The sequence below is a fragment of the Salmo salar genome, chromosome ssa02 (genome assembly GCF_905237065.1).
Source record: "Salmo salar chromosome ssa02, Ssal_v3.1, whole genome shotgun sequence".
In the NCBI taxonomy this organism is placed as follows: Eukaryota; Metazoa; Chordata; class Actinopteri; order Salmoniformes; family Salmonidae; genus Salmo; species Salmo salar.
In genome coordinates, this window is record NC_059443.1 from 9,982,130 (window position 1) to 10,009,609 (window position 27,480).

Genomic DNA, 27,480 nt, shown 5'->3' on the forward strand with positions numbered 1-27,480 from the left:
AAGGGAAGGGTGAAACTGTTTATCCAAGTGTGGCTTCATGTCACATGGACTCCTCAGGAATCTAAGTCTGTTTCCCAAATGTCACCCTATTCCCTATATACTGCATTACTTTAGACCAAGGGCCTAGGACCCATTGGGCTCTGGTCAAAAGTAGTGCACTATAAATGAAATAGGTTTCCATTTGGGATGCACACAAACTCTTCTTGGTTAGTGTTTCATATAACATTACTCTAATCTGATTTCTGTAATTTACTGGAATGGTGGTGGATGGGCGGGGGGTGGGGGTCTATGTGTGATGTTGCCTCAACACATTTGAATAGTGAATGCTATCCATGACAGGTATGAGACTAGCAAACGCAAACAGCCAAGATGTAATAATAAGACAACTGAACAAGTGAGATTGAAAGTGAACTGGGCCAGGGTGTAAGGTGATATCTGTCAGGGTGTAAGGTGAGATCTGTCAGGGTGTAAGGTGATAACTGTTAGGGTGTAAGGTGATATCTGTCAGCGTGCAACCCTCTGCTTTGAACTTGATTTATCACACAGGTTTACAAACAGCAAGGCTGTTCCCTCCAGCAGGACGGAGCCAGCACCCTGGTGACACGGTGATTGGCGAGGGAGATAAGTCAAGCTTTATGTCGTCCTGCAACGTTAAAGCAGGGAGATACCAGGGTCCTCGTAACGGGTCAGCGTCCCAAATGGCACCCTATTCCCTATATAGTACACTATTTTGACCGGAACCCTATGGGCCACTACATAGGGAAAAGGTATGTAGTGCACTATAAAGGGAATAGGGTGCCATTTGAGAGGCAGATGGGTTTCCTGCAGGGATCAGGGTACAGACACATGACACTGTGGTATTATGTCTAAGAGGTTTTGGGTTGTTTAACGAGACTGAACACTTTCAACTCTCAACTTCTGTGACCCCCCGGATTAGTTTCACAAACATTTCAATCTAATATAGATGATACAGTTATCGGGTCATCGTACATAGATGTTCAGTAGTTAAAACAGCCTTCAATGTCTTTAATATTGTAAAACCAAATCTTGTTACAAAACTTTTTGAAGATAACTTCTCATCAAGCACCAAACATTAATATTTGCAATAAAATGTGCCAACATACATTTTCTCTAAATAAATACAAGAAAAGCAAAAATGGGTATTTACAAACTACACCATAATCAAAAAAATACTTGTAAAACATAACATCTATAAATATACTCCTAAAAAGAAAGTGTGTGCAATTTCACTTTTGTAACTAGTGATCATCCACCCATTATTTTGTGGATATCAATTCCTAAATATTGCATCATTGCAAACTTGTCCATGTTAGCTTCAGTATGACTGTTGTTTGTGTCATAAAGTTCTCCATGCTATTCTATCATGTAGTATCATTTTGCATGTATGAGTATCACATCAGTATTCCACACGGTCTCATCTGGAGAAGTTCATTGATGTGGGCCTATTTGTTGTGAGGAACTGTGGTCCTCTCCAGCCCTGTTTAGTCCAGAAGCAGATACACCAGGACATCCATTGGTAGATTCAGTCGGACCTCAATGGAAACTTGCAGTCAGGATCATAGCTCTTACACCATCCAATCAACTGTTGTTTGTTTCTTGTTGTTGTTGTTGTTGTTGTTGTCAGGGTCACCTGACCAGGTGGCAGATGATGAGGACTATATCCTGTGCAGTGTCATCTTGGCAGAGGGACACGGTTCTGGGGCCATGTGTGATGAGTCAGCCTGTTGACGACCTGCTTCACAAACGCCCCTGCTGGGAAATGAGGACAGAGATGCTGGTGACTCATAGATACTAGAACACTAAAGCCTGGCTTGTCGCCCTAACGACCACTCAAAACAAAGAACAAAAGCTAAAACGTCCCCCCAAAAATAATGGTAAGAACTACACTGGAAGACACTTCCAATCCCCAATTTTTTTGCAAAATATATATATATATATATATATATATATATATATATATATATATATATATATATACATACATACATACATACAGTTGAAGTCATTAAAACTCTTGTTAATAAACTATAGTTTTGGCAAGTCGTTTAGGACATCTACTTTGTGCATGACACAAGTAATTTTACCAATAATTGTTTACAGACAGATTATTTCACTTATAATTCACTGTATCACAATTCCAGTGGGTCAGAAGTTTACATACACTAAGTTGACTGTGCCTTTAAACAGCCTGGAAAATTCCAGAAAATGATGTCATGGCTTTAGAAGCTTCTGATAGGCTAATTGACATCATTTGAGTAAATTGGAGGTGTACCTGTGGATGTATTTCAAGGCCTACCTCCAAACTCAGTGCCTCTTTGCTTGACATCATGGGAAAATCAAAAGAAATCAGCCAAGACCTCAGAATTCTTTTTTTGCAAATGGGTCTTCCAAATGAACAATGACCCCAAGCAGACTTCCAAAGTTGTGGACTTCGACTTCAACTGTACATACATACACACACACACACACACACACACACACACACACACACACACACACACACACACACACACACACACACACACACACACACACACACACACACACACACAACATACATACATACATACATTTGAAGTCGGAAGTTTACATACACCTTAGCCAAATACATTTAAACTCAATTTTTCACAATTCCTGACATTTAATCCAAGTAAAAATTCCCTGTCTTAGGTCAGTTAGGATCACCACTTTATTTTAAGAATGTGAAATGTCAGAATAATAGTAGAGATAATGATTTATTTCAGCTTTTATTTCTTTCATCACATTCCCAGTGGGTCAGAAGTTTACATACACTCAATTAGTATTTGGTAGCATTGCCTTTAAATTGTTTAACTCAGGTCAAACTTTTCGGGTAGCCTTCCACAAGCGTCCCACAATAAATTGGGTGAATTTTGGCCCATTCCTCCTGACAGAGCTGGTGTAACTGAGTCAGGTTTGTAGGCCTCCTTGCTCACACACGCTTTTTCAGTTCTGCCCACAAATTTCTATGGGATTGAGGTCAGGGCTTTGTGATGGCCACTCCAATACCTTGACTTTATTGTCCTTAAGCCATTTTTCCACAACTTTGGAAGTATGCTTGGGATCATTGTCCATTTGGAAGACCCATTTGCGACCAAGCTTTAACTTCCTGACCAATGTCTTGAGATGTTGCTTCAATATATCCACATAATGTTCCTCCCTCATGATGCCATCTATTTTATGAAGTGCACCAGTCCCTCCTGCAGCAAAGCACCCCCACAACATGATGCTGCCACCCCCGTGCTTCACGGTTGGGATGGTGTTCTTCAGCTTGTAAGCCTCCCCCTTTTTCCTCCAAAACGATGGTCATTATGGCCAAACAGTTCTATTTTTGTTTCATCAAACCAGTGGACATTTCTCCAAAAAGTAAGATCTTTGTCCCCATGTGCAGTTGCAAACCGTAGTCTGTTTTTTATGGCGGTTTTGGAGCAGTGGCTTCTTCCTTGCTGAGCGGCCTTTCAGGTTATGTTGATATAGGACTTGTTGTACTGTGTATATAGATACTTTTGTACCTGTTTCCTCCAGCATCTTCACAAGGTCCTTTGCTGTTGTTCTGGGATTGATTTGCACTTTTCGCACCAAAGTACATTCATCTCTAGGAGACAGAACGCATCTCCTTCCTGAGCGGTATGACGGCTGTGTGGTCCCATGGTGTTTATACTTGCATACTATTGTTTGTACAGATGAACGTGGTACCTTCAGGCGTTTTTTTAATGCACTGCTTCTAAGTGCTAGAGGCATCACCACAGACCCTGGTTCGATTCCAGGCTGTATCACAACTGCCTGTTATTGGGAGTCCCATAGAGCGGAGCACAATTGGCCCAGCGTCGTCCGGGTTAGGGTTTGGCTGGGGTAGGCCATCATTGTAAATGAGAATTTTATCTTAACTGACTTGCCTGGTTAAATAAATAAAATAAAAAACATACCATTGACTATTTTCCATCATCACTCAAACAACGTCCTTGCGTTTATAACTCTCAAACAAGCCTCTGCATAAGATCAAGATGCCGCAGCTCAGCTCATGCCTGCCTCAATTTTCTCTGCTTCCTCTAATACTCCCCCATTTGTTGAGATTGGTTCCAAATTAGCTCGCAATTAAAGTTCCCTGACATGTTAGGAGGACGGAAGAAGGAGATCATTGTAATGCTGTAACAACACATCAGTTATCAGGGTGACATGAGTATCACTGTGTGCTGTGTTGTGGGGGACGCTGGGCCGGCAGGTTAATGAAGGCAGGGGGATTAGCACCCGGGGAGAGAAAGAGAGAGAGAGCGGAACCTAAGGGATAGGGGGGGCCATGGCCGCTGTCATTACACTAGCTAATTACCCCCAGGCCAGGACAGGGCCGGGCTAAAGCAGGACAGGAAGAGAGGGGGCCAGAACAGGGCTATAGCAGGACAGGAAGAGAGCTGGCCAGGAAACTAATATTACTATACGGTAGAAACTACCTCGCCAACAAACTGATATTACTCTACGGTAGAAGCTACCTCACTAACAAACTAATATTACTGTACGATTGAAACTACCTCACTAACAAACTAATACTACTGTAAGATTGAAACTACCTCACTAACAAACGAATACTAATTTACAGTAGAAACTACCTCACTAACAAACGAATACTACTGTACGGTAGAAACTACCTGACTGATAAACTAATACTACTGTACGATAAAAACTACCTCAATGCCAAACTAATATTACTGTATGGTAGGAACTACCTCACTAACAAACTAATACTACTGTACGATAGAAACTACCTCACTAACAAACTAATATTACTGTACGGTAGAAACTACCTACCTCACTAACAAACTAATATTACTGTATGGTTGAACCTACCTCACTAACAAACTAATATTACTGTACTGTAGAAACTACCTCACTAACTGTCAGAGTCTAGGTGATGTGGGTAAGGCGGAGTCAGGCGCAGGACACAGAGATGAGTAATAATAGTAACTTTACTCAAAAATAATCCTCCAACAAGGAGAACGATAATCCAGAATCACATAAATGAGACAACTGACAACAATAAACACGCACAAAACCATGATGGCTCCAGAGGGTTAAATAGGGAAATAATTGAAACTAAATGGGAACCAGGTGTGTACAATACAGACAAAACAAATGGAAAAATAAATGTAGATCGATGGAGGCTAGAAAGCCGGTGACGTCGACCGCCGAACGCCACCCGAACAAGGAGAGGCACCAACTTCGGCGAAAGTCATGACAGTACCCCCCTTGACGCGCGGCTCCAGCAGCGAGCTGACACCGGCATCGGGGACGACCCAGAGGACGAGGCGCAGGACGATCTGGGAGGAGACGTTGAAATTCCTGCAGTAAGGAAGGATCCAGGATGTCCTCCACCGGCACCCAGCATCTCTCCTCCGGACCGTACCCCTCCCACTCCACGAGGTACTGAAGGCCCCTCGCCCGACGGCTTGAGTCCATAATGGCTCGCACAGTATACGCTGGGGCCCCCTCGATGTCCAGAGGGGGTGGAGGAACCTCCCGCACCTCAGACTGCTGGAGCGGGCCAGCCACCACTGGCCTGAGGAGAGACACATGGAACGAGGGGTTAATACGGTAATCAGGGGGAGCTGTAACCTATAACAAACCTTGTTCAGTCTCCTCAGGACTTTAAATGGCCCCACAAACCGCGGACCCAGCTTCCGGCAGGGCAGGCGAAGGGGTAGGTTTCGGGTCGAGAGCCAGACCTGATTCCCCGGTGCATACACCGGGGCCTATCTGCGGTGGTGGTTGGCGCTCGCCTTCTGCCGCTTGATGGCCCGTTGCAGGCACACATGGGCAGTGTCCCATGTTTCTTCCGAGCGCGGAAACCATTCGTCCACCGCAGGTGCTTCAATCTGGCTCTGATGGAACGGTGCCAGGACCGGCTGATAACCCAGAACACATTGAAAAGGAGATAGGTTAGTGGAGGAGTGGCAGAGGGAGTTTTGGGCCATCTCTGCCCAGGGGATGAAAGCCGCCCACTCCCCCGGCCGGTCCTGGCAATAGGACTGCAGAAACCTACCCACATCCTGGTTAACTCTCTCCACCTGCCCTTTACTCTCGGGGTGAAAACCTGAGGTGAGGCTGACCGAGACCCCCAGGTGTTCCATAAACACCCTCCAGACCCTAGACGTGAACCGAGGACCCCGATCAGAAACTATATCCTCAGGCACCCCGTAGTGCCGGAAGACGTGGGTGAACAGGGCCTCCGCAGTCTGTAAAGCCGTAGGGAGACCGGGCAAAGGAAGGAGACGGCAGGACTTAGAAAACCGATCCAAAACAACCAGGATTGTGGTGTTTCACTGTGACGGAGGAAGATACGTCATGAAATCCCCCGATAGGTGTGACCACGGCCGTTGTGGAATGGGTAGGGGTTGTAATTTCCCTTTGGGCAGGTGTCTAGCTGCCTTGCACTGGGCGCACACCGAGCAGGAGGAAACATAAACCCTCACGTCCTTAGCTAAAGTGGGCCACCAGTACTTCCCACTAAGACAGCGCACTGTCTGACCGATGCCAGGATGACCAGACGAGGGTGACATGTGAACCAAACAGATCAAACGATCGCGGACATCAGACGGAACGTACAGACGCCCAACTGGACACTGGTTGGTAGTGGGCTCTGTACGTAACGCCCACTCGATGTCCGTGACCACCTCCCATACCACTGGTGCCACCAGGCATGAAGCCGGAAGTATGGGAGTGGGATCCGTGGACCGCTCCTCTGTGTCATACATCCGGGACAGTGCATCTGCCTTAGCGTTCTGGGAACCTGGTCTGTAGGAAAGGGTGAAAACAAAAGGGGTGAAAAACATGGCCCACCTTGCCTGACGAGGGTTCAGTCTCCTCGCCGCCCAGATGTACTCCAGATTGCGGTGGTCAGTCCAAATGAGGAAAGGGTGTTTAGCCCCCTCAAGCCAATGCCTCCACGCCTTCAGAGCCCTGACAACAGCCAACAGTTCCTGATCACCCACATCATAGTTTCGCTCCGCCGGGCTGAGCTTCTTCGGAAAAAAAAGCACAGGGGCGGAGCTTTGGTGGCGTACCCTGGCGCTGAGACAGCACAGCTCCTATCCCAGCCTCGGACACGTCCACCTCACCTATAAATGCCAAAGAGGGATCAGGATGAGCCAGCACGGGAGCCGAGGTAAACAGAGCCTTCAGGTGACCAAAAGCCCTGTCCGCCCCAGCTGACCACTGCAGTCGCACCGGTCCCCCCTTTAGCAAAGAGGTAATGGGAGCCGCTACCTGACCAAAGCCCCGGATAAACCTCCGGTAGTAGTTGGCAAACTCTAAAAACTGCTGTACCTCCTTTACCGTGGTGGGAGTTGGCCAATTACGCACGGCTGAAATGTGGTCCTTCTCCATCTCCACCCCTGTCACGGACAGGCGGTACCCTAGGAAGGAGACAGACTGTTGGAAGAACAGACATTTCTCAGCCTTGATGTACAGGTCATGCTCCAACAGTCGACCAAGCACCTTGCGCACCAGGGACACATGCTCGGCACGTGTAGCGGAGTATATTAGAATGTCGTCAATATACACCACTACACCCTGCCCGTGCAGGTCCCAGAAAATCTCATCTACAAAGGATTGAAAGACTGATGGAGCATTCATCAACCCGTACGGCATGACAAGGTACTCATAGTGCCCAGAGGTGGTACTAAATGCCGTCTTCCACTCATCCCCCCTCCCGGATACGCACCAGGTTGTACGCGCTCCTGAGATTCAATTTTGTGAAGAAGCGCGCCCCGTGCAATGACTCTGTCACACTGGTTATGAGAGGCAGCGGGTAACTGTACTTCACTGTGATCTGATTTATACCTCGATAGTCAATACACGGGCGTAAACCTCCATCCTTCTTCTTCACAAAAAACAAACTCGAGGAGGCAGGTGAAGTGGAAGGCCGAATGTATCCCTGTCCCAGAGATTTGGAGACATATGTTTCCATAGCCGCCGCCTCCTCCTGTGACAAAGGATACACATGACTCCTGGGAAGTGCTGCGTCTACCCTGAGATTTATCGCACAATCCCCCCGTCGATGGGGTGGTAATTGAGTCGCATTCTTTTTACAGAAGGCGAGAGCCAAATCGGCATATTCAGGGGGGATGTGCATGGTGGAGACCTGGTTTGGATTCTCCACCGTAGTTGCACCTATGGAAACACCTACACACTTAGCACTGACGTGACCATCCCTTGAGAGCCCCCTGTTTCTACGAAATAGTGGGGTCATGATTGGCCAACCACAGGAAACGCAGGTGAATCGATCAGAAAGAGACTAATTCTCTCCTTATGATCCCCCTGCGTTATCATACATAGTGGAGCTGTGACCTCCCTGATCAGTCCTGACCCTAAAGGACGACTATCTAAGGCATGTTCAGGGAAGGGCACATCAATAGGGATCCCTAATCTAATTGCAAATGAACGATCAATAAAGTTCCCAGCTGCACCTGAATCTACTAGCACCTTATACTGGGAATGCGGGGAAAACTCAGGAAATTCTACACATACACACGTGTGCGAAACAGGAAGCTCTGGGTGAGTCGGGTGCCTACTCACCTGGGATGATCCACCAGTGCCCTGCCTGCTGCCTCGACTCCATGGAGAACCTCCCCAGCACCGACCAGCAGTGTGCCCTCTGCGGCCACAGGTGGTGCAGGGAGTGCCCCCTCCCCCCTCCGGTCCCCCTCATAGCAGCACCTCCTAGCTCCATCGGCGTCGGATCTGAGGTGCTGGGAGATGGAACTGACGAACCCCGATCCGGACGTCCGCAGGAGGCCAAAAGGTTATCCAGTCTGATGGATAGGTCCACCAGCTGGTCAAAGGTAAGGTTGGTGTCCCTGCAGGCTAGCTTCCTACGAACGTCCTCGCGTAGACCACACCTGTAGTGGTCAATCAGGGCCCGCTCATTCCATCCCGCGCCGGCAGCCAGAGTTCGAAAGTCCAGAGCGAAGTCTTGTGCGCTCCTCATCCCCTGTTTGAGATGATACAAGCGTTCCCCCGCCGCTCTCCCTTCAGGTGGATGATCGAAAACCACCCGGAAGCGGCGGGTAAAATCCTCATAATTGTCCAACTTCGGTCCTTCCCTTCCCCAGGCTACGTTGGCCCATTTCAGTGCTCTACCAGTCAGACAGGAGATGAGGGCGTTTACACTCTCGCGTCCCGGAGGAGCTGGGTGAACGGTTGCCAGGTAGAGCCCAAGCTGGAGTAGCCGTTCCATCGTATACCCTCGGGAGCGCGAGCCGGATCCCACTGGATCCAGATGAAGGAGGGGTGGACAGCGGTGTGGGTTGTTGTGGGAGCTGGGGTGATGATGATGCTATTGCTGGTAAACCCCGTCTCTCCCATCGCTCCATGGTTTGCAGCACGCAATCCATGGCTGTGCCGAGACTTTGCAACATAGTCGCGTGCTGCTGGACGCGCTCCTCCATAGGTAGAGGAGGGCTGTGTGCACCTGCTGACTCCATTGAAGGTGCGTGTTTTTGTCAGAGTCTAGGTGATGTGGGTAAGGCGGAGTCAGGCGCAGGACACAGAGATGAGTAATAATAGTAACTTTACTCAAAAATAATCCTCCAACAAGGAGAACGAAAATCCAGAATCACATAAATGAAACAACTGACAACAATAAACACGCACAAAACCATGATGGCTCCAGAGGGCTAAATAGGGAAATAATTAAAACGAAATGGGAACCAGGTCTGTACAATACAGACAAAACAAATGGAAAAAGAAATGTAGATCGGTGGAGGCTAGAAAGCCGGTGACGTCGACCGCCGAACGCCGCCCGAACAAGGAGAGGCACCAACTTCGGCGGAAGTCGTGACACTAACAAACTAATATTACTGTGTGGTAGAAACTACCTCACTAACAAACTAATATTACTGTATGGAAGAAACTACCTCACTAACAAACTAATATTACTGTATGGAAGAAACTACCTCACTAACAAACTAATATTACTGTATGGAAGAAACTACCTCACTAACAAACTAATATTACTGTATGGAAGAAACTACCTCACTAACAAACTAATATTACTGTACGGTTGAAACTACCTCATTAACAAACTAATATTCCTGTACGGTAGGCACCCCATTTGACATTCTAATGGCCGACCCTGAGGCACTTGTTCAGTAAGATACATCACAGGCCCATGTTAAAGGTAAAAATCTGTTGTTCTGCCACTGAGCAAGGCAGTTAACCCACTGTTCCCCGGGCGCCGAAGACGTGGATGTCGATTAAGGCAGCCCCCGCACCTCTCTGATTCAGAGGAGTTGGGTTAAATGCGGAAGACACATTTCAGTTGAAGGCATTCAGTTGTACAACTGAGTAGGTATCCCCCTTTCCATTTCCCTAAGGTGACTTCCTTTAAATTCTTAAAATATAGTGCACATGTGACATGATCTGATTTGACGACAAATGCATTGGAAACATGATTCAAACCATAGCCAAATGTGTTGTAGGACTAGGGGCCTTGTGCGGAGCCTGGCTGGATGTGAAGGTGGTATGATAACACAGCCAAAAGACTGAAACAGTTTTGAGAGCCAAACAGTTTACATTTACCAAGGAGGTGTTTCTCTCTGCTTCCTCAGAAAATAAGATTTCTGCTACGCTCTCAAAACTGTAACTCTGGTTAAATATATAGCAGCCTATATTAATCATGATTGGACATAAACAGGAACATTTTAAATCATTGTGTTTGGGGCTGAAACCGCTTTTCCCTTCATATGTGTGTTTATGCCTCCTATGAGGGGCCCTGTAGTTACGGACAACCGGAGAACACAAATAATCATCCCCCTTAAATGAAAAATCAGCATTTATCATCCATGAACGTCTGCAGTGCCATTGTGTACTCTCGTGCTGCCTCCTGATTGCTTGTTTATTATTCCAGGATGGCCTCTGAGCCAATGGGGGGACGAGCCAGCTACCTCAAGGTGCCAAGTCATTCCCAGCCATTTCCTGTCTGTGACATCATTGTGTATTCCCCAGAAAGCACCCTGATCCGTGTCTTGTCTGCAGCCTGGGTGGCACACGGCGCACACAGCTAGCGTAAACACAAGGTGCAGTGGTGAACCAGTCATTTAGCCTGTTCTCTGGACAGCTATGAAGGGAGAACTCAGGGCTCTGGACGCAATCTGATGCCACGTTTCAATTACTCAGTCACTTTGGATTACCAATGTACCATTCATTGTGATGAAACACTGACCTGTTATGATTTTATTCAGACGTTTTATTCTTAGTGAATTGTTGAGCTGGAATCTGTCATTTGCCAACTCAAACATACTGTGTGCCTTCAGATTCAAATGAGGGGCCAAATGAATTGGCCTTTCCTCTGACAAGCAAATTAAGTATGCAAATCTTTCTTTAGTCAATTCTCTCTCAACATAGCTCATTAAACTAACCAATGCAAAGTGTAGCAAGAAAGTATTTAATTTACCATAACTTTATACATCGACTGCCAAACTAGATTGTATTGGTTATTTGAGACCTACCTGAAAGTCATATAAAAGGCGTATCTCTGTTGACTTTTCCTCAAAAAGCCTAATTTGATCATCTATTTCTGGAACATTTCTCTAAATATTTCTGTATTCTTTGATTGAATTGTAAGGACATATGACTTATAAAAAGACAAGTCTAACTGGTCTCTGTTTCATTTTCTCTCTTCACACTGATGAAGGCTGCAAAGCCAAAATGTCCATGTACGCTATTTCTGATGCAGTGAAAAATAATTTTAAAAATGAAGTAAGCTTCATGCGACATGGATTTGAGTGCAAACCCATCACACCTTTTGCTTGTCAGAATTCACAATTAGGCACCAGCCAAGCTTCTGGGAGAGCGCCATGATCCCCTTTTGATTAACTCTCTCACCAACCCACCTGAGAGAAAAGCAGCTCTCCCTCCCCAGCTATACATCGATTCACAAATCCAAGGGCAATCCTAATGAAAACAAGCTTTCCTCCAAGGCTGAGATGATATGGGAGCTCGGTCAATAAATTACACCCAATTCCCTACATAGTGCACTACTTTTGACACGAGCACTATGAGCCCTGGTCAAAAGTAGTGCACTGCAGTATATGGTAATATGGGGCCATTTGGAACTGACTCAATATGGTTTCAGTTACACTGAAACAATGATCTGAGATCTGTAAATCAAACATGAAAAGGCCTTGGAGGAAAAGACAGAATAGATTTTTCATTGGTCATCCAGTCAGGCATTACTTTGTCCATCTCTTCAGGAATGGAAAGGTTCAGTCATCCCCATCTGTAGTATTGTACAGCACTGCTTTCCTGAATACGCCTTCTTATCAAAATGACTACTACTTTCAAACATTCTCCAGTTGAATGAAACAATAAAGATATAAGATTTAGTCTCAGTGCTGAAATCGTACATTTAGTGTACTGTGGATGTGCAACTCTACTCATTTCCAGCTTCCAATGGGCTCATTCAATCACTGTCCTATCCTCCTCCCCAAGTTGTTGTAACTCATGTCGCTCATCACTCATGGCACTCTTCATTGACTACAGCTCAGCGTTCAACACCATAATACCCTCAAAGCTCATCACTAAGCTAAGGATCCTGGGACTAAACACCTCCCTCTGCAACTGGATCCTGGACTTCCTGACGGGCCGCCCCAGGTGGTGAGGGTAGGTAGCAACACATCTGCCACGTTGATCCTCAACACTGGAGCTCCTCAGGGGTGCGTGCTCAGTCCCCTCCTGTACTCCATGTTCACCCACAACTGAATGGCCAGGCACGACTCCAACACCATCATTAAGTTTGCAGACGACGTAGGCCTGATCACTGACAATGATGTGACAGCCTATAGGGAGGAAGTCAGAGACCTGGCCGGGTGGTGCCAGAATAACAACCTATCCCTCAACGTAACCAAGACTAAGGAGATTATTGTGAACTACAGGAAAAGGAGGACCGAGCACGCCCCTATTCTCATCGACGGGGCTGCAGTGGAGCAGGTTGAGAGCTTCAAGTTCCTTTGGTGTCCACATCAACAACAAACTAGAATGGTCCAAACACACCAAGACAATCGTGAAGAGGGCACGACAAAGCCTATTCACCCTCAGGAAACTAAAAATATTTGGCATGGGTCCTGAGATCCTCAAAAGGTTCTACAGCTGCAACATCGAGAGCATCCTGACTGGTTGCATCACTGCCTGGTACGGCAACTGCTCGGCCTCTGACTGCAAGGCACTACAGAGGGTAGTGCGTACGGCCCAGTACATCACTGGGGCTAAGCTGCCTGCCATCCAGGACCTCTACACCAGGCGGTGTCAGAGGAAGGCCCTAAAAATTGTCAAAGACCCCAGCCACCCCAGTCATAGACTGTTCTCTCTACTACCGCATGGCAAGCGGTACCGGAGTGCCAAGTCTAGGACAAAAAGGCTTCTCAACAGTTTTTACCCCCAAGCCATAAGACTCCTGAACAGGTAATCAAATGGCTACCCGGACTATTTGCATTGTGTGCCCCCCCCCCAACCCTCTTTTTACGCTGCTGCTACTCTCTGTTTATCATATGTGCATAGTCACTTTAACTATACATTCATGTACATACTACCTCAATTGGGCTGACCAACCAGTGCTCCCGCACATTGGCTAACCAGGCTAGCTGCATTGTGTCCCGCCACCCACCACCCGCCAACCCCTCTTTTACGCTACTGCTACTCTCTGTTCATCATATATGCATAGTCACTTCAACCATATCTACATATACATACTACCTCAATCACCGGTGTCTGTATGTAGCCTTGCTACTTTTATAGCCTCGCTACTGTATATAGCCTGTCTTTTTACTGTTGTTTTATTTCTTTACCTACCTATTGTTCACCTAATACCTTTTTTGCATTATTGGTTAGAGCCTGTAAGTAAGCATTTCACTGTAAGGTCTACACCTGTTGTGTTCAGCGCACGTGACAAATAAACTTTGATTTGAAAACTACATGTTTTCAAACACCTTACCTGGTAAATGCATGTAAGTAAGTGAATAAATACAGAAACAACTCATGCCATGTCAGAGCTTATTTCACTTAGTAAACCTCATAGACATCTTGCCTTGCCACACAGCTCTCAGGGTTTTTCACTGTAAAGCACAAGGCAGCTAGAGGTTGAGTCTCAAATGGAACACTATTCCCTATATCGTGCACAACTTTTAACCAGGTCAAAAATAATACACTATAACGCCAATAGGGAGACATTTGGCACGCATCCACACTGTTCCGACAACAGCAAAGCTAAACAGATTCAACAAGCCCTCCCCTTACATTCTAGAACAGTACCGAGCTACAGGGGATATGGTGTGAGTCTCAAATGGCCCTCTATTCCCTATATAGTGCAATACTTTTGACCAGGACCCATAGGTAAAAGGGGTGCACTATATAGGCAACAGGGTTCCATTTGGGATGCAGCCAGGGGCCTTACTCTTCATTTCTGCTGGATGAGTCTCACTTTGTCTGTAATAATAATTATGGCCAGCCTTTTAGCTTTGTGTCTCTGTCTTACCTTCCATAATATACAGCTAAGAGTTCAGGCACCAATGGGACTGGTCCTTTCTTTTTCAGAGACCCTGAGGTGATCTCTCTGACACTGGAGGATGTGTCAATGTAAGCTGGTGTATAGCAACTATATGTGGACAACACCAAATTAATTGTTGCAATTTTAGATATTTATCTTGTAGATCAGCACATCTGGACTGAATATGAGGGGTTTCGTTCATTAATTATTCATAGATTTTCAGTATTCAAACAATCAGCAGACTTACAACCTCAGGGTGTGTGTGTGTGTGTGTGTGTGTGTGTGTGTGTGTGTGTGTGTGTGTGTGTGTGTGTGTGTGTGTGTGTGTGTGTGTGTGTGTGTGTGTGTGTGTGTGTGTGTGTGTGTGTGTGTGTGTGTGTGTGTGTGTGTTGGTCTCCTGTCTACCAAAGCCTTGTCTGGATTGAAATACTGTATCTTTGATCGTATCTCCAGCCCTGGTCTGGCCTGCACCGCTCCTTTGTTGAATCCTCACATAGTTGGAGTGCTTTGCAGTCTGCACCTGTTTCCTATTGGGATGCCACTAGGTCTTAGCTCTGCAGTCTGCACCTGTTTCTTATCGGGATGCCACTAGGTCTTAGCTCTGCAGTCTGCACATGTTTCCTATTGGGATGCCACTAGGTCTTAGCTCTGCAGTCTGCACATGTTTCCTGTTGGGATGCCACTAGGTCTTAGCTCTGCAGTCTGCACATGTTTCTAATTGGGATGCCACTAGGTCTTAGCTCTGCAGTCTGCACCTGTTTCTTATTGGGATGCCACTAGGTCTTAGCTCTGCAGTCTGCACATGTTTCCTATTGGGATGCCACTAGGTCTTAGCTCTGCAGTCTGCACATGTTTCTAATTGGGATGCCACTAGGTCTTAGCTCTGCAGTCTGCACATGTTTCCTATCGGGATGCCACTAGGTCTTAGCTCTGCAGTCTGCACATGTTTCCTATCGGGATGCCACTAGGTCTTAGCTCTGCAGTCTGCACATGTTTCCTATCGGGATGCCACTAGGTCTTAGCTCTGCAGTCTGCACATGTTTCCTATCGGGATGCCACTAGGTCTTAGCTCTGCAGTCTGCACATGTTTCCTATCGGGATGCCACTAGGTCTTAGCTCTGCAGTCTGCACCTGTTTCTTATCGGGATGCCACTAGGTCTTAGCTCTGCAGTCTGCACATGTTTCCTATTGGGATGCCACTAGGTCTTAGCTCTGCAGTCTGCACATGTTTCTAATTGGGATGCCACTAGGTCTTAGCTCTGCAGTCTGCACCTGTTTCTTATCGGGATGCCACTAGGTCTTAGCTCTGCAGTCTGCACATGTTTCTAATTGGGATGCCACTAGGTCTTAGCGCTGCAGTCTGCACATGATTCCTGTTGGGATGCCACTAGGTCTTAGCTCTGCTGTCTGCACCTGTGGCCCACAGTTAAATCCACCAAACAAAATATTGTCAAGTCCATTGCCCTGCAATATATCCATAGTGTATTCGTCATCGCAATGTATTCTGTCAGATATTTCCATGCAATCTAAATTGTTAAATTCGTCAATCAATCATATTTTTCAATCATATTATCACTTTACATATTATTGCTGAATAATCAGCGAGGGTGTAGTGGAAATTGAAGTTTCCCACTGGTCACAAACTGGTTGAATCAATGTTGTTTCAACGTAATTTGTCAAGGTATTGTGATTTGGAATCTATGTGGAAAATACGTTGGATTTGAAAAAAGTTATGAACTGTTGTTTTAAGGGTGAAATTTCAACTACAGGACTATGTCATCATGGTAAACAAACTTCAACATAGACAAACCTTGGATAAAATATGTAATGAACATGTACCTTTAAAACAACGTCAGATGTTCAACTTAACTCCTCTGGCCAGCACCTCCTAGTGGAGAATTGATGTATCTATCTACAGCTACCCTTTGGTCTCCCATCCAGGGTTTTAACCAAGATCTAAGTTAAAGAATAGGCCTAAATCAAATCAAACTTTTTAAAGTGCATTTAAAGTTTGATTTTCTTTGATTTAGTCCTATTCTTTAAATTAGATTTTTGGATGAAATGGAGACGTGAATACAACATATTAATTATTAATTGTAGACAACTGTAATTAAAGCCAGACTAAGTCAATGGCCCAGATGAAACTATCCAAGCAGAATGTACATTTCTCATATGTTGATATTTGGTTGTGTTGACAACCAAAGACTAATCAATATCACTTTTGAAATACAACAAATTGCATATTCATTTGTCCACACGTTAACAAATTACACTGTATGTTGGATTCACCTCTCTAACTCAACCAAAAATCCAAGTTAAAGAATGTGATGACGCCAGTGGTTCAGATGGAACTGTCCAAGCACTAGATACATCGCCTTTAAATGTTGATATCTGGTTGCGTTGTCAACCAAAGACAATTCAATATTACATTTGTAATATTAAGTTAAGGCTATTTTACAAACTAATGTAACATTCAACCTTAAAATGAGTAACACATCCTTGGCCACATTGAGGTTACTGTAACTATACTCGGTCATTCGGTTGTGCTAATATATTAATTAAACACAGTGATAACACATTAATGCTGAATAAATAAACAAAATATTTGACGTTGAATTCCCATTTTAATTTTGCTGTGGTTTAAAACATTTTTAAGTGCATAGACATTTGGTTGACAATTCAACCAAAACATCTGACACTGTTTTCGATTGGAACTTCGTGGTCCGTCCTTACTTCCTGACTGACTTTATTGTCCCCATGGGGAAATGGTGTTGCACTGTCATGTACACGTTTAAAGTGGCGTTTAAATACAAAACAAAATTGACAATAAACTTTCATAACAGTTACATACCAATATTATTTTTTTAAAGACTAGCCTGCTGGCCTTACTGAGTCGATAGGAACATTAGCCCGAGCTATTTAGGAGGGATATCACACCTGGCACAAATGATTGTCTAGTTGTGTTTTCCTGCTGAGGGGTGCTCTATACCTGCGCCCAGAGGGGAGTAGTTAAAGTCCGGGTACAGGGGGTGGCTTGGGCCTAAAATGATTTTGGACGTTTAGATGGTTGAAAGCATAGTGACAACACATTGGAAATTCAACTAACTTTTGGGTGTATTTTTGAGTGGGTGAATAAAGGTTGTAATCTCATCAACGTCTCAACCAAATATTACCCCACTGTCCACGATGAAATGACGTGGCGTGCCCAGTGGGTTGTCAATATTATGATCAAGTTGCATCTACCGACTCACTTCATGTTACAGCAATGCTTATTGCATTAACTATTCATTAAATTATAGAAAACATATAATACAACATTCACAACAGAACGGTATAACAATCATAAAGAAAAAGGAAAGGAAAAATACAAGTAGGCCTTTACCACGGAAGGTTTTGATGCGGCCCGGAACGACTTGGCCATTGAGAATGTTTATATGTTACACAACAATTATAATGGTAGTGTACATATTTAGCCATTGAAAATAGCGTCATTGGAATAGTAGTTTATGCTATTTATGAAAGGATTGTGTGCTATTAGGAAAGCGGCCTGTGGTAGAATAGGTCTATATTCCACCTGTTCTCATGCATGTCACAGCCATTCTTTAAACTGTCCACTTGACCTAGTCCCCTGCTATACCAGAACTCAGGCACCACTCGCCCCATTTGGGTGTCAAGTATATAATAATAATAATAATAATAATAATGATAATAATAATAACAATCCTAATATTCATTATAATAAATTGTGTATAATTATAAATAACAATTTGATCAAATGTATTTTAGGCCAAAATATTATTTTATGTAATTTACCATGGGCCAATTGTTAAGAAACGAATGAACTGAATATAGAATAGTACAGATAGTATCAGAATGCCATATATCCTCGAAGGAAGGAATGCATTCTGGAGATAAAGAACAGCTGTTACCAATGTATGCAGTTACTTATTCAACACTCATTTTCTGATGCAGATATTTGCACCCAGTGATATAAACCGAGACTACAGGGATGAGGGATTATTTCAGATTTTTCTTTTAAAAACACGTTATTTCATTCTTACATTGCATTTAAATGATACATTCGGTAGGCCTATAATTTGCTTATTAGGAACATCACAATTACTTCAACCCTTATAGAAAACATTCAGTTATTGGTCAACACAGACAATAGTCTATATTATATTGATTTATGATTGATTTTATTTTCTTGTCCTTTTCAAAACCACATATTTGTCATCGAACATTTTACATCCCCATTTTCTAACAAAAAGGTAGCGTTTTGCATCCCGATTTTCTAAGAAAAGATACTCTGCAAAGTATTGGCTAAGGTTTATCAGTCAACGAAGAGCAGGAAACTCACTGCAGGTCGGATTGAAGGCCCATATCAGACTAACCTTTTGTACCAAGGTTCAATTCCACACAGGCCTGGCCAATATTATATTCAATATCTCAATAGATACGCGCGTTTCAATAACTATCAGACGTTATTTGGCGTCTTTCCAACAACCACTAGGCTACGGTATTGCATCCTGCCATTATCAAAACAACTTACATAATACTGGTTAATAACAATGACGTCGATTGCTGTAGGCCTTCTCCCAGCACATATAAAAAATGCTATATTCTCTTACCCCCATCTCCAGCAAATTCCTGCGCGGTTGGAACCGTCCATTTTAGTTTGCTAGATTTCCTATGGGACTAGGCCGAGGTTCCATCGCAGGTGAGGCCCGTGGTAATCTATTATCACCCACACGATGTGCTTAGTCGTTTTTTGTTGTGAATAGAACGCTATTGCTTCTCTCCGATCTTATTTCGAAGCCTTTCTGTCGAGGAATGCTCTCGAACTAAGGCGAGTCCCTGTTCCACAAGAACATCTGTTCATTTCACGTGACTTTTGTAAAATACTAACATCTGTTCAAAATAGGTTTCATTCGGTGCCTCTCTCTGCATCGTGTCAGTTGCCAACTCCTCTCCGCAAACACAGGAACGTATACTTGCTCTTAGTTGTATTACATTTCTGAGTTGGAGAGAGTTTTTCTGACTTAAAATTAAGCTATTTTGCTTGTCAACTGGAACAGCTTGGATGTTCATATAAGCAAGTTGTGTTCTTAGGTAGGCTAAGGACTAGGTTTATCTTTTGCATTCAGGTTTTTAGTTTGCACATAACTCTATTTTGCGTTTTGGAACTTTTCTTGTGATTCTGCAGTGACTGTGTCCATAAAAACAAGCTGTGTATAGGACACTTTCACATATGCTGGCTGTATACTCCACCACCTCCCACTAGCCTACAGGGCCTACCAAAGGCGCCTTGAATTTCATAGACATCTGGGAATTCCATACATGCCTCACAAGCCAATTGCACACCTTCAAACGGACACGTGCTTTGAATGAAACGACTTCAGGAGGGTTGAAGAGTCCAACATGCTTTACCAGATTCAACAAACGGATGGACAGATTAAGCGTCCAGGGGCAGTAATTGCAGGCTATGCAATACTTTGATTGAACATGTATTCTGAGGGAACACGCCTGCGATCGACGATTGACAATCAGTTATTCTGCGTTATTTGCTTTAAAGGGACATGTTTACACAGCATCTACAACTGATGCACATGGCCTTTAATACATTCTAATGCTAATAATCAATCAACACCCGTTCACGTCAAAGAAATCGGTGAAGAATATGGGGATCAATTCATTGGACGTGCTTTGATTTACAGGCGGTTTGCAGGAGCTTTAGCCTAAACGCTTGCTATTATAGCCCGCCATATGGGAAATAACGTGCGATCATCAGTTCGACTTATTAAATAGTTTATGTTTATATGAAAGCCACAGACAGAAAATAAAACACGCCAACAATATTTGTTAACTTAAGCTTAATATTTTACTCTGTCTCGCATCAGTAGCCTATTACATTTAGCAAAGTAACATGACTGTTTGTGAATAGATTAGAAGTAGCCTAAGATAATACAGACAGTCAATTACAATAGGCCTGCTACACCGTCTAGGCTACATACTAGGCTATATTCAATATCATGATTTAAGGTGTTATGAATCGCATATCAATATATATATCACAATTGAATAGGTCTATATTAATTTAGTATGTTTCAGCTTTTGCAAAACTATTCTCCATTTCTCATTAAAGAAAGAAGCAAGTTCACGCAACTGATCAATCATGTCGAATTGCAACCTCATTTATCAGGAAGACTGAATAACCTCATTTATCAGGAAATGGAGTAACTTCATTTATCAGGAACATGGAATAGCCTCACTTATCAGGAACACAGAATAATCGAATTTATCAGGAACATGGAATAATCTCATTAACAGGAACGTGGAATAACCTAATTTATCAGGAACATGGTATAACCTAATTTAACAGGAAAACAGAATAACCGCATTTATGAGGAAAACAGAATATTCTCCTTTATCATGGAACATAGAATAACCTCATTTATCAGGAACGTGGAATAACCTCCTTTATCAGGAACGTAGAATAACCTAATTTGTCAGGAAATTGAATAATCTCATTTATCAGGAACATAGAATAACCTCATTTATCAGGAACGTAGAATAACCTAATTTGTCAGGAAATGGAATAATCTCATTTATCAGGAACATGGAATAACCTAATTTATCAGGAACACTGAATAACCTCATTTATCAGGAAAATGGAATAACCTCATTTATCAGGAACATGGAATAACCTCATTTATCAGGAACATGGAATAACCTCATTTATCAGGAACATGGAATAACCTCATTCATCAGGAACATGGAATAACCTCATTCATCAGGAACATGGAATAACCTAATTTATCAGGAACATGGAATAACCTAATTTATCAGGAACATGGAATAACCTCCTTCATCAGGAACATGGAATAACCTCATTCATCAGGAACATGGAATAACCTCCTTCATCAGGAACATGGAATAACCTCCTTCATCAGGAACATGGAATAACCTCATTCATCAGGAACATGGAATAACCTCCTTCATCAGGAACATGGAATAACCTCCTTCATCAGGAACATGGAATAACCTCCTTCATCAGGAACATGGAATAACCTCCTTCATCAGGAACATGGAATAACCTCATTCATCAGGCACATGTAATATTAGCAAATGTCAACACTATAGGCTTTAGTGACGCACAAAGTATTGCCACACAATTATAAACGGCAAAGTTTGCCTACTACTATACAATAATAATTAAAGTAGTAGTCTGGTTTATTTTACAAATAGGATAATAATAATATTGTTCATAATAATAATAATATGAATAATACATTATTCCAACAATGTCCGTTCATTACTACAAAACAAACATAATAAATATTATGATTATTTAGTCTTTCATAACCCTCAGTCCCATTGGGTCGAGAGAAATACGATATTCGGAGGCATTTCAGGAGTATGTTGGTTTAAGATGAAGCGTGATTATGTTGATTATAAGACCATGCCAAAAACAACCGTGAAACGTTTCCCAGGTGGACACAGTTTTAACACATTTCATACACCCCTCTTACTGAATGATCTCTGCGAAAGTTGTTGTCGTAAATGTGAATGTTAAGCATGGTCCACTTGTGGATTGGAGCAGGACACATTATAAACATTCCCTTCAATGTGAAGACTTACTGACAATTTATTAACTCTTTGTGTCAGAATAAAAGTCGAAGTAGCCTAACTGGTAGCCCATCAGATAACTCTGCTGCATAACATTGCATGTTTGCATCAAAAGAGGGACTTACTAAAGTATTTGACAGTTGTTCGATCCTACGACATTTAGATTTGTATATTCATACCATATTTGTTTGGTTAAAACTTAATTCATGAAGTAACCAAAACTTAATTAATGAAGTAAAAAGGGCAATAATTTTGTTTTATCATTTACTTTATTGCGGAAAATATACAATTATTTACACAACAATAATAAAAATAGGAATGCATTTCAGACATAATATCTATTCCTCATGTAACATGTGTCATCAATAAATAAATAAATGTATTCTGAAAAGAATAACCTCAATTCTTTTTGCACAGGTTGGCGACACATTATTTCAACCCATTAGCCTATAATACCGCAGTCAGTCCTCATCGAAAGTCTCACACGGAAACTGAGACAAATGCGTCGATGCTGCCCTTTAACCTCCACAGAATACGGTCCACAGAGTCAAAGACATGCATAAAAACATACATTTCCAAGTAACATTCGTCGTCAACAATAAAAAAAACTAACGTATATCAGAATGTAGTAGTGTAGTAGCCTAGCACTTGAATGCAGATCCAGGTCGTCCAAAAGCGGGCCTTTCCCAGGCAAAGTGCTCTCCCCACGCCCTGTCCTCTGGTTTTAAATAGTTGTCAAAGTTTGCTCCCATAACCCGCAGCTCTGTGTGTTTCCAGCATTATTCTCCAGAATTGCCCCGTTGTCATATTGATAAGCAGAATCAGCTGTCACCTGCAGATCAGAACATTTATAAAAAGACGATTAATTATTAACCCCAGACTACGAAAAAGTTCAACAAAACACAGCAACCTAGACTTGTTTGTGTCTGCAGTATGACTCACAGATCCAGGAAAGTACAATAGTCTATTAAAGTAGAACACTATTTAAGCTGATACTGTTAAAAAAATGTAGTAGGCCCATAGGCCTAAAGTGATTGTTTTTGTATTTAGCCATTTTTGTACAACGAACATCAACTGAAATGGTTGCTATGTAGTACGGTCTTAAAAAGTAAGACAATGAGTTGGAAAACAGAGCATACCATTTTGGACTACAGCTCTTCGGCCGTGAGCTAGTGAGATGCTGACATGGACCAAGCGCCCTCCATCCTCCATACAGAAAACGCATAGCTTAATCTCTCATGAGCCACATAACTACAACTTGCCATTTTGGAGTCCAATTCATCGCTCTGCAGAACTTGGTACAGGAAATCGATGTACCTGGCAGCAAGTTTTAAGGTTTGTATTTTGCTCAGTTTGTCTGAGGGCAAAGTGGGGATAATTTTCCGCAAAGACGAGAAAGCTTCGTTGAGTGACTGCGTCCTCTGCCGCTCGCGCACGTTCGCCATGACTCGTTGCGTCTGTAGGTCTTCGAAAGAATGTGGACTGCTGCTGCTTGACTTTTTCCCTCTTTTCCCAGGGGTAGGGCTATCTGAATCCTCCCCGTTTTTCCTGCTTGATGTCCTTTTCCTCCCACATCTCTTCGGTTGCCTATCCAGTTCCCCCTCACTGTTGCTGAGACTGTCTAGTGGAGAGCCTGGGGAGCTCGACTCTTCCCCGGTCATTTCCTCAGACATCACCGCTCAGTTAGAAGACAGACAAGCGACAGTCAGTCCGAATGATCCTCGCATCAACTTAACGGTTAATTCCAGTTGCGCCTTCGATTCACCGCCTTTGAAGACACCAATAATAAAGTATCCATACATGGGATCCCGAGACAAGAAATGTTTTCTGATACTTGAGAAAGTTACGGAGTTCTTATAGCCTGTATGGCGTAAAGATTTGGAGAGAGAGAGGATTGGCCAATAAAGTATATTACGTGTAAAGAGGGGTGGGCGCGAGCAAGGAACTATGAGGAACTCCTCTCGCTGCATGGTCTGCTGAAAACAAAGTCGCAGACCGCTGAAAGCGTACTTCATCAATGGCGGGATTGGTATTGTATAGCCTAGAATATAAATTGGACAGGTTTATCAAAGCAACACATTTTGTTTGATTTTAATCTCGTTTAATAGGCTTATGTGTAATGACACTATTAGGTAAAACATAAATAAGGTTAAGCGTTGAATGCAATATTTGTTTTTATGCACAACAAACAATCTAGATTTTAACTCAACGTATGCCATGCACCATGTTGTAATTCAAGATGAAATGAAACACTAAAGTAAAACAGTAACACGATATGGAGCCAAACGATGAATATCTAAACGTTATTCTTATATTCCTCTAGTTTGGATAAACATGATCATTATACGCTGGCTCATTCATGCGCACAAGTGGCGCGTATCCAATTGACCACACACACACCACCTGTAAACATTCAACTGGAAACCCTCTGCTGACCCAACCTTTAATTTGCCTAAACAGTTTTCGAGGTAATTATCCTGGATGAGAATTATCCTGGATGAGAGTATACCGATATATTTTTTCTTTAAGGGCATTGAAATGTGTCCTTAACTGGAATCCATGTATTTATGTATTAATATGAGACTTAGCCCATACTTTCTGTTGACTAGGCTACTGCAGTACTACGTTTAGCCCCTTATTCTGGAAACTAGAGATGCGTTTGAGTCCAACAATATCATAGTCCTCTATAGCCACAATTCTTCAGTGTTGTTGAAACTCCAATTCTACATGGGCATCAGTGTTGTTGAAGCTCTCTTGAGAAGACTGTAACTACATTGTCCACAAGAGGGCATATTCCTCTATCGTTATCTTTATCTCTAGACTCTAGAGCAGAGCTCTCCAACCCTGTTCCTGGAGAGCTACCCTCCTGTAGGTTTTCACTCCAACTCTGTTCCTGGAGAGTTACCCTCCTGTAGGTTTTAACTCCAACCCTTTTCCTGGAAAGTTACCCTGCTGTAGGTTTTAACTCCAACCCTGTTCCTGGAGAGCTACCCTCCTGTAGGTTTTAACTCCAACCCTGTTCCTGGAGAGATACCCTCCTGTAGGTTTTCACTCCAACCCTGTTCCTGGAGAGTTACCCTCCTGTAGGTTTTAACTCCAACCCTGTTCCTGGAGAGTTACCCTGCTGTAGGTTTTAACTCCAACCCTGTTCCTGGAGAGTTACCCTCCTGTAGGTTTTAACTCCAACCCTGTTCCTGGAGAGATAACCTCCTGTAGGTTTTAACTCCAACCCTGTTCCTGGAGAGCTACCATCCTGTAGGTTTTAACTCCAACCCTGTTCCTGGAGAGTTACCCTCCTGTAGGTTTTAACTCCAACTCTGTTCCTGGAGAGACACCCTCCTGTAGGTTTTAACTCCAACTCTGTTCCTGGAGAGCTGCCCTCCTGTAGTCTATAGTCTCTAGACCAGGGTTCCCCAACTGGCACGTTTTTAAAATTATTTATTCATATTTTTATTTATTTATTATTGTTGGACATAAAATACTGTTCCCAAGTATTTCCTCGCATGCGATCAATACAAATGTAAGCAAGGTTTGAAATGATTACGTTTTAGTGAAATATTATATCTGTTTGGGCTTCTTGGGGTCACTTTGCAGTCTACTAATGATTAGTAATTATGTTCCGGCCCCCCGACCAAAAATCATCCCTTGGCTGAATCTAGTTTGATGATCCCTGCTCTATAGCGTTTCTAATTGGAAGATATTCCCCCATGCTATAAAAGTGATGTCTCATTTACAGTAATTTAGCATAATACAGAAATCTAAACAAAAAACAGCTATCTCATAAATACTGCAATCAAATATGAATGAAGTCAATCACATTTATTCCATTTTGTAACATACAGTATGAATACTTAGTCGTGGTTAAAGTTGTAGCCTAGGCTAAATGTGGGCTCCCATATAAAAGGTTAACACTGCTGCTACCTCGCCCTCTAACCAAGGTGAATTGAGGAGCAAACTGAAGTGCAGAGGAAATTCTGCAACTCTTGGAGGACAGTTCCTCTATATAAAAGGCCTCTCTGTCTGTAAGAAATATTTACCAGGATGTGGGGGTGGTAAACAATAAACAATATCCATCTTGTGTCATAGTAAGAGGATTACCTTCTCTGGGTTCTAGAATCCCCAGGAGCACCAATAGGGGAGCAGGAAGCAGGAGGGCAGGCAGGGTTAGAGGTCACAACACCAGTGACCATTCATTGAAACCAGCGTCCAGCCAGGGCCCAGGGCTCAGAGTGAATCATTGTTCTGACTGGGGGACAGACAGGGAGACACCTTAGGGCATACCTTACTTACACAGAGGTTGGTTAACTGTGACCTGTCCTGACCAAGCATTTCATTTCATCTGTTTGACATGTTAGGGGCCAAACTGAAGTACCAGGATCCAGGAACATCCATACATTTGGACTTTAAATCTTATTGCGATTTGCCAACAATTTAAGGGCTCATTTGAAAAAGAGGCCTGGGTCCCAATGGGACTCCCTGTCAAAATAAAGATTCACTAAAATATTGCAGCGACCCGCACAGACAGCTGTGTGTTATGTGTTAGGCTATTAGTTGGTTGTGTTGTACTTACCAGTACCCAGTGTTTGCGGCATCTGCCATGCCAATCAACCAGCTATCTGCCAACCATGGGAATGCCTGGAATGTTCTGATGCCGGGCATCCTGGTGGTTGGCAGAGTGGCTTGGAGGGGGGTTGGGCAGGGGGATGGAGCATTGGAAGTTAAGACCAGGTTTAGCCATTGTTCTCTCTCTTACGTCTGGCCTTCAAAAGAGAAGGTCACGGTTGTTTTATAGGGTATCCTTCATTTATTTGGCGTGGGCTACAGCCAAATAGTAGCCTGTGTGAAGTTGGGTTAATAAACCATACATTCGTAAACTCAAACCTCTATCTGGACAATTGTTCCTTTATGATCTAGTCAGGTCATTACAATAAATATTTTTTTCTCCAGAATCATAAACGTTTTCATAATGATTTAGCACTGAGACTAAAGATTCTACCCATGATATTTCATTAGATTTGAAGACTTTAGGAGCACCAGGTCCCCTCACCAGGTGACTTCACCTGCCTGTGTAGCCCTGTCCATGGTGCTGATCCTTACAGCATTACTTAGCCTGATGTAGTAGTCAGTGTCCAGTAAATTATGTCGAGCTATTATCTTGATTATGGAAAACATCACATTCTGCAGTGAGGAGGCAGACAATAATATTACGCTGTTTTGCTTAAGGTGAGGGCTTTCCTTTGATGTTGATATAAATAGGTGCCAAAACCTACAATGTTAAC

At 43.3% G+C, this 27,480-nt stretch overlaps 1 protein-coding gene and 1 long non-coding RNA gene across 2 annotated transcripts; both read right to left on the reverse strand.

Moving 5' to 3' along the window:
• Positions 1-1,011: 1,011 nt before the first annotated feature.
• LOC123727831 (uncharacterized) lies at positions 1,012-19,689 on the reverse strand. The gene is made up of 2 exons (XR_006759758.1): positions 19,204-19,689; positions 1,012-1,773 (listed from the first exon to the last, which is right to left on the reverse strand). It is a non-coding gene; the product is annotated as an uncharacterized lncRNA (long non-coding RNA).
• Positions 19,690-22,460: 2,771 nt separating this feature from the next.
• twst2 (Twist-related protein 2) lies at positions 22,461-24,116 on the reverse strand. The gene is made up of 2 exons (NM_001140940.2): positions 23,341-24,116; positions 22,461-23,033 (listed from the first exon to the last, which is right to left on the reverse strand). The coding sequence occupies exon 1, from the start codon at positions 23,872-23,874 to the stop codon at positions 23,371-23,373; it is 504 nt and encodes a 167-aa protein (NP_001134412.1). The 5' UTR covers positions 23,875-24,116; the 3' UTR covers positions 22,461-23,033; positions 23,341-23,370.
• Positions 24,117-27,480: the final 3,364 nt, after the last annotated feature.

What these genes read in the sequence shown, in the direction of transcription:
- twst2 (NM_001140940.2), bottom strand. Translation starts at nt 23,874, where the DNA reads ATGTCTGAGGAAATGACCGGGGAAGAGTCGAGCTCCCCAGGCTCTCCA.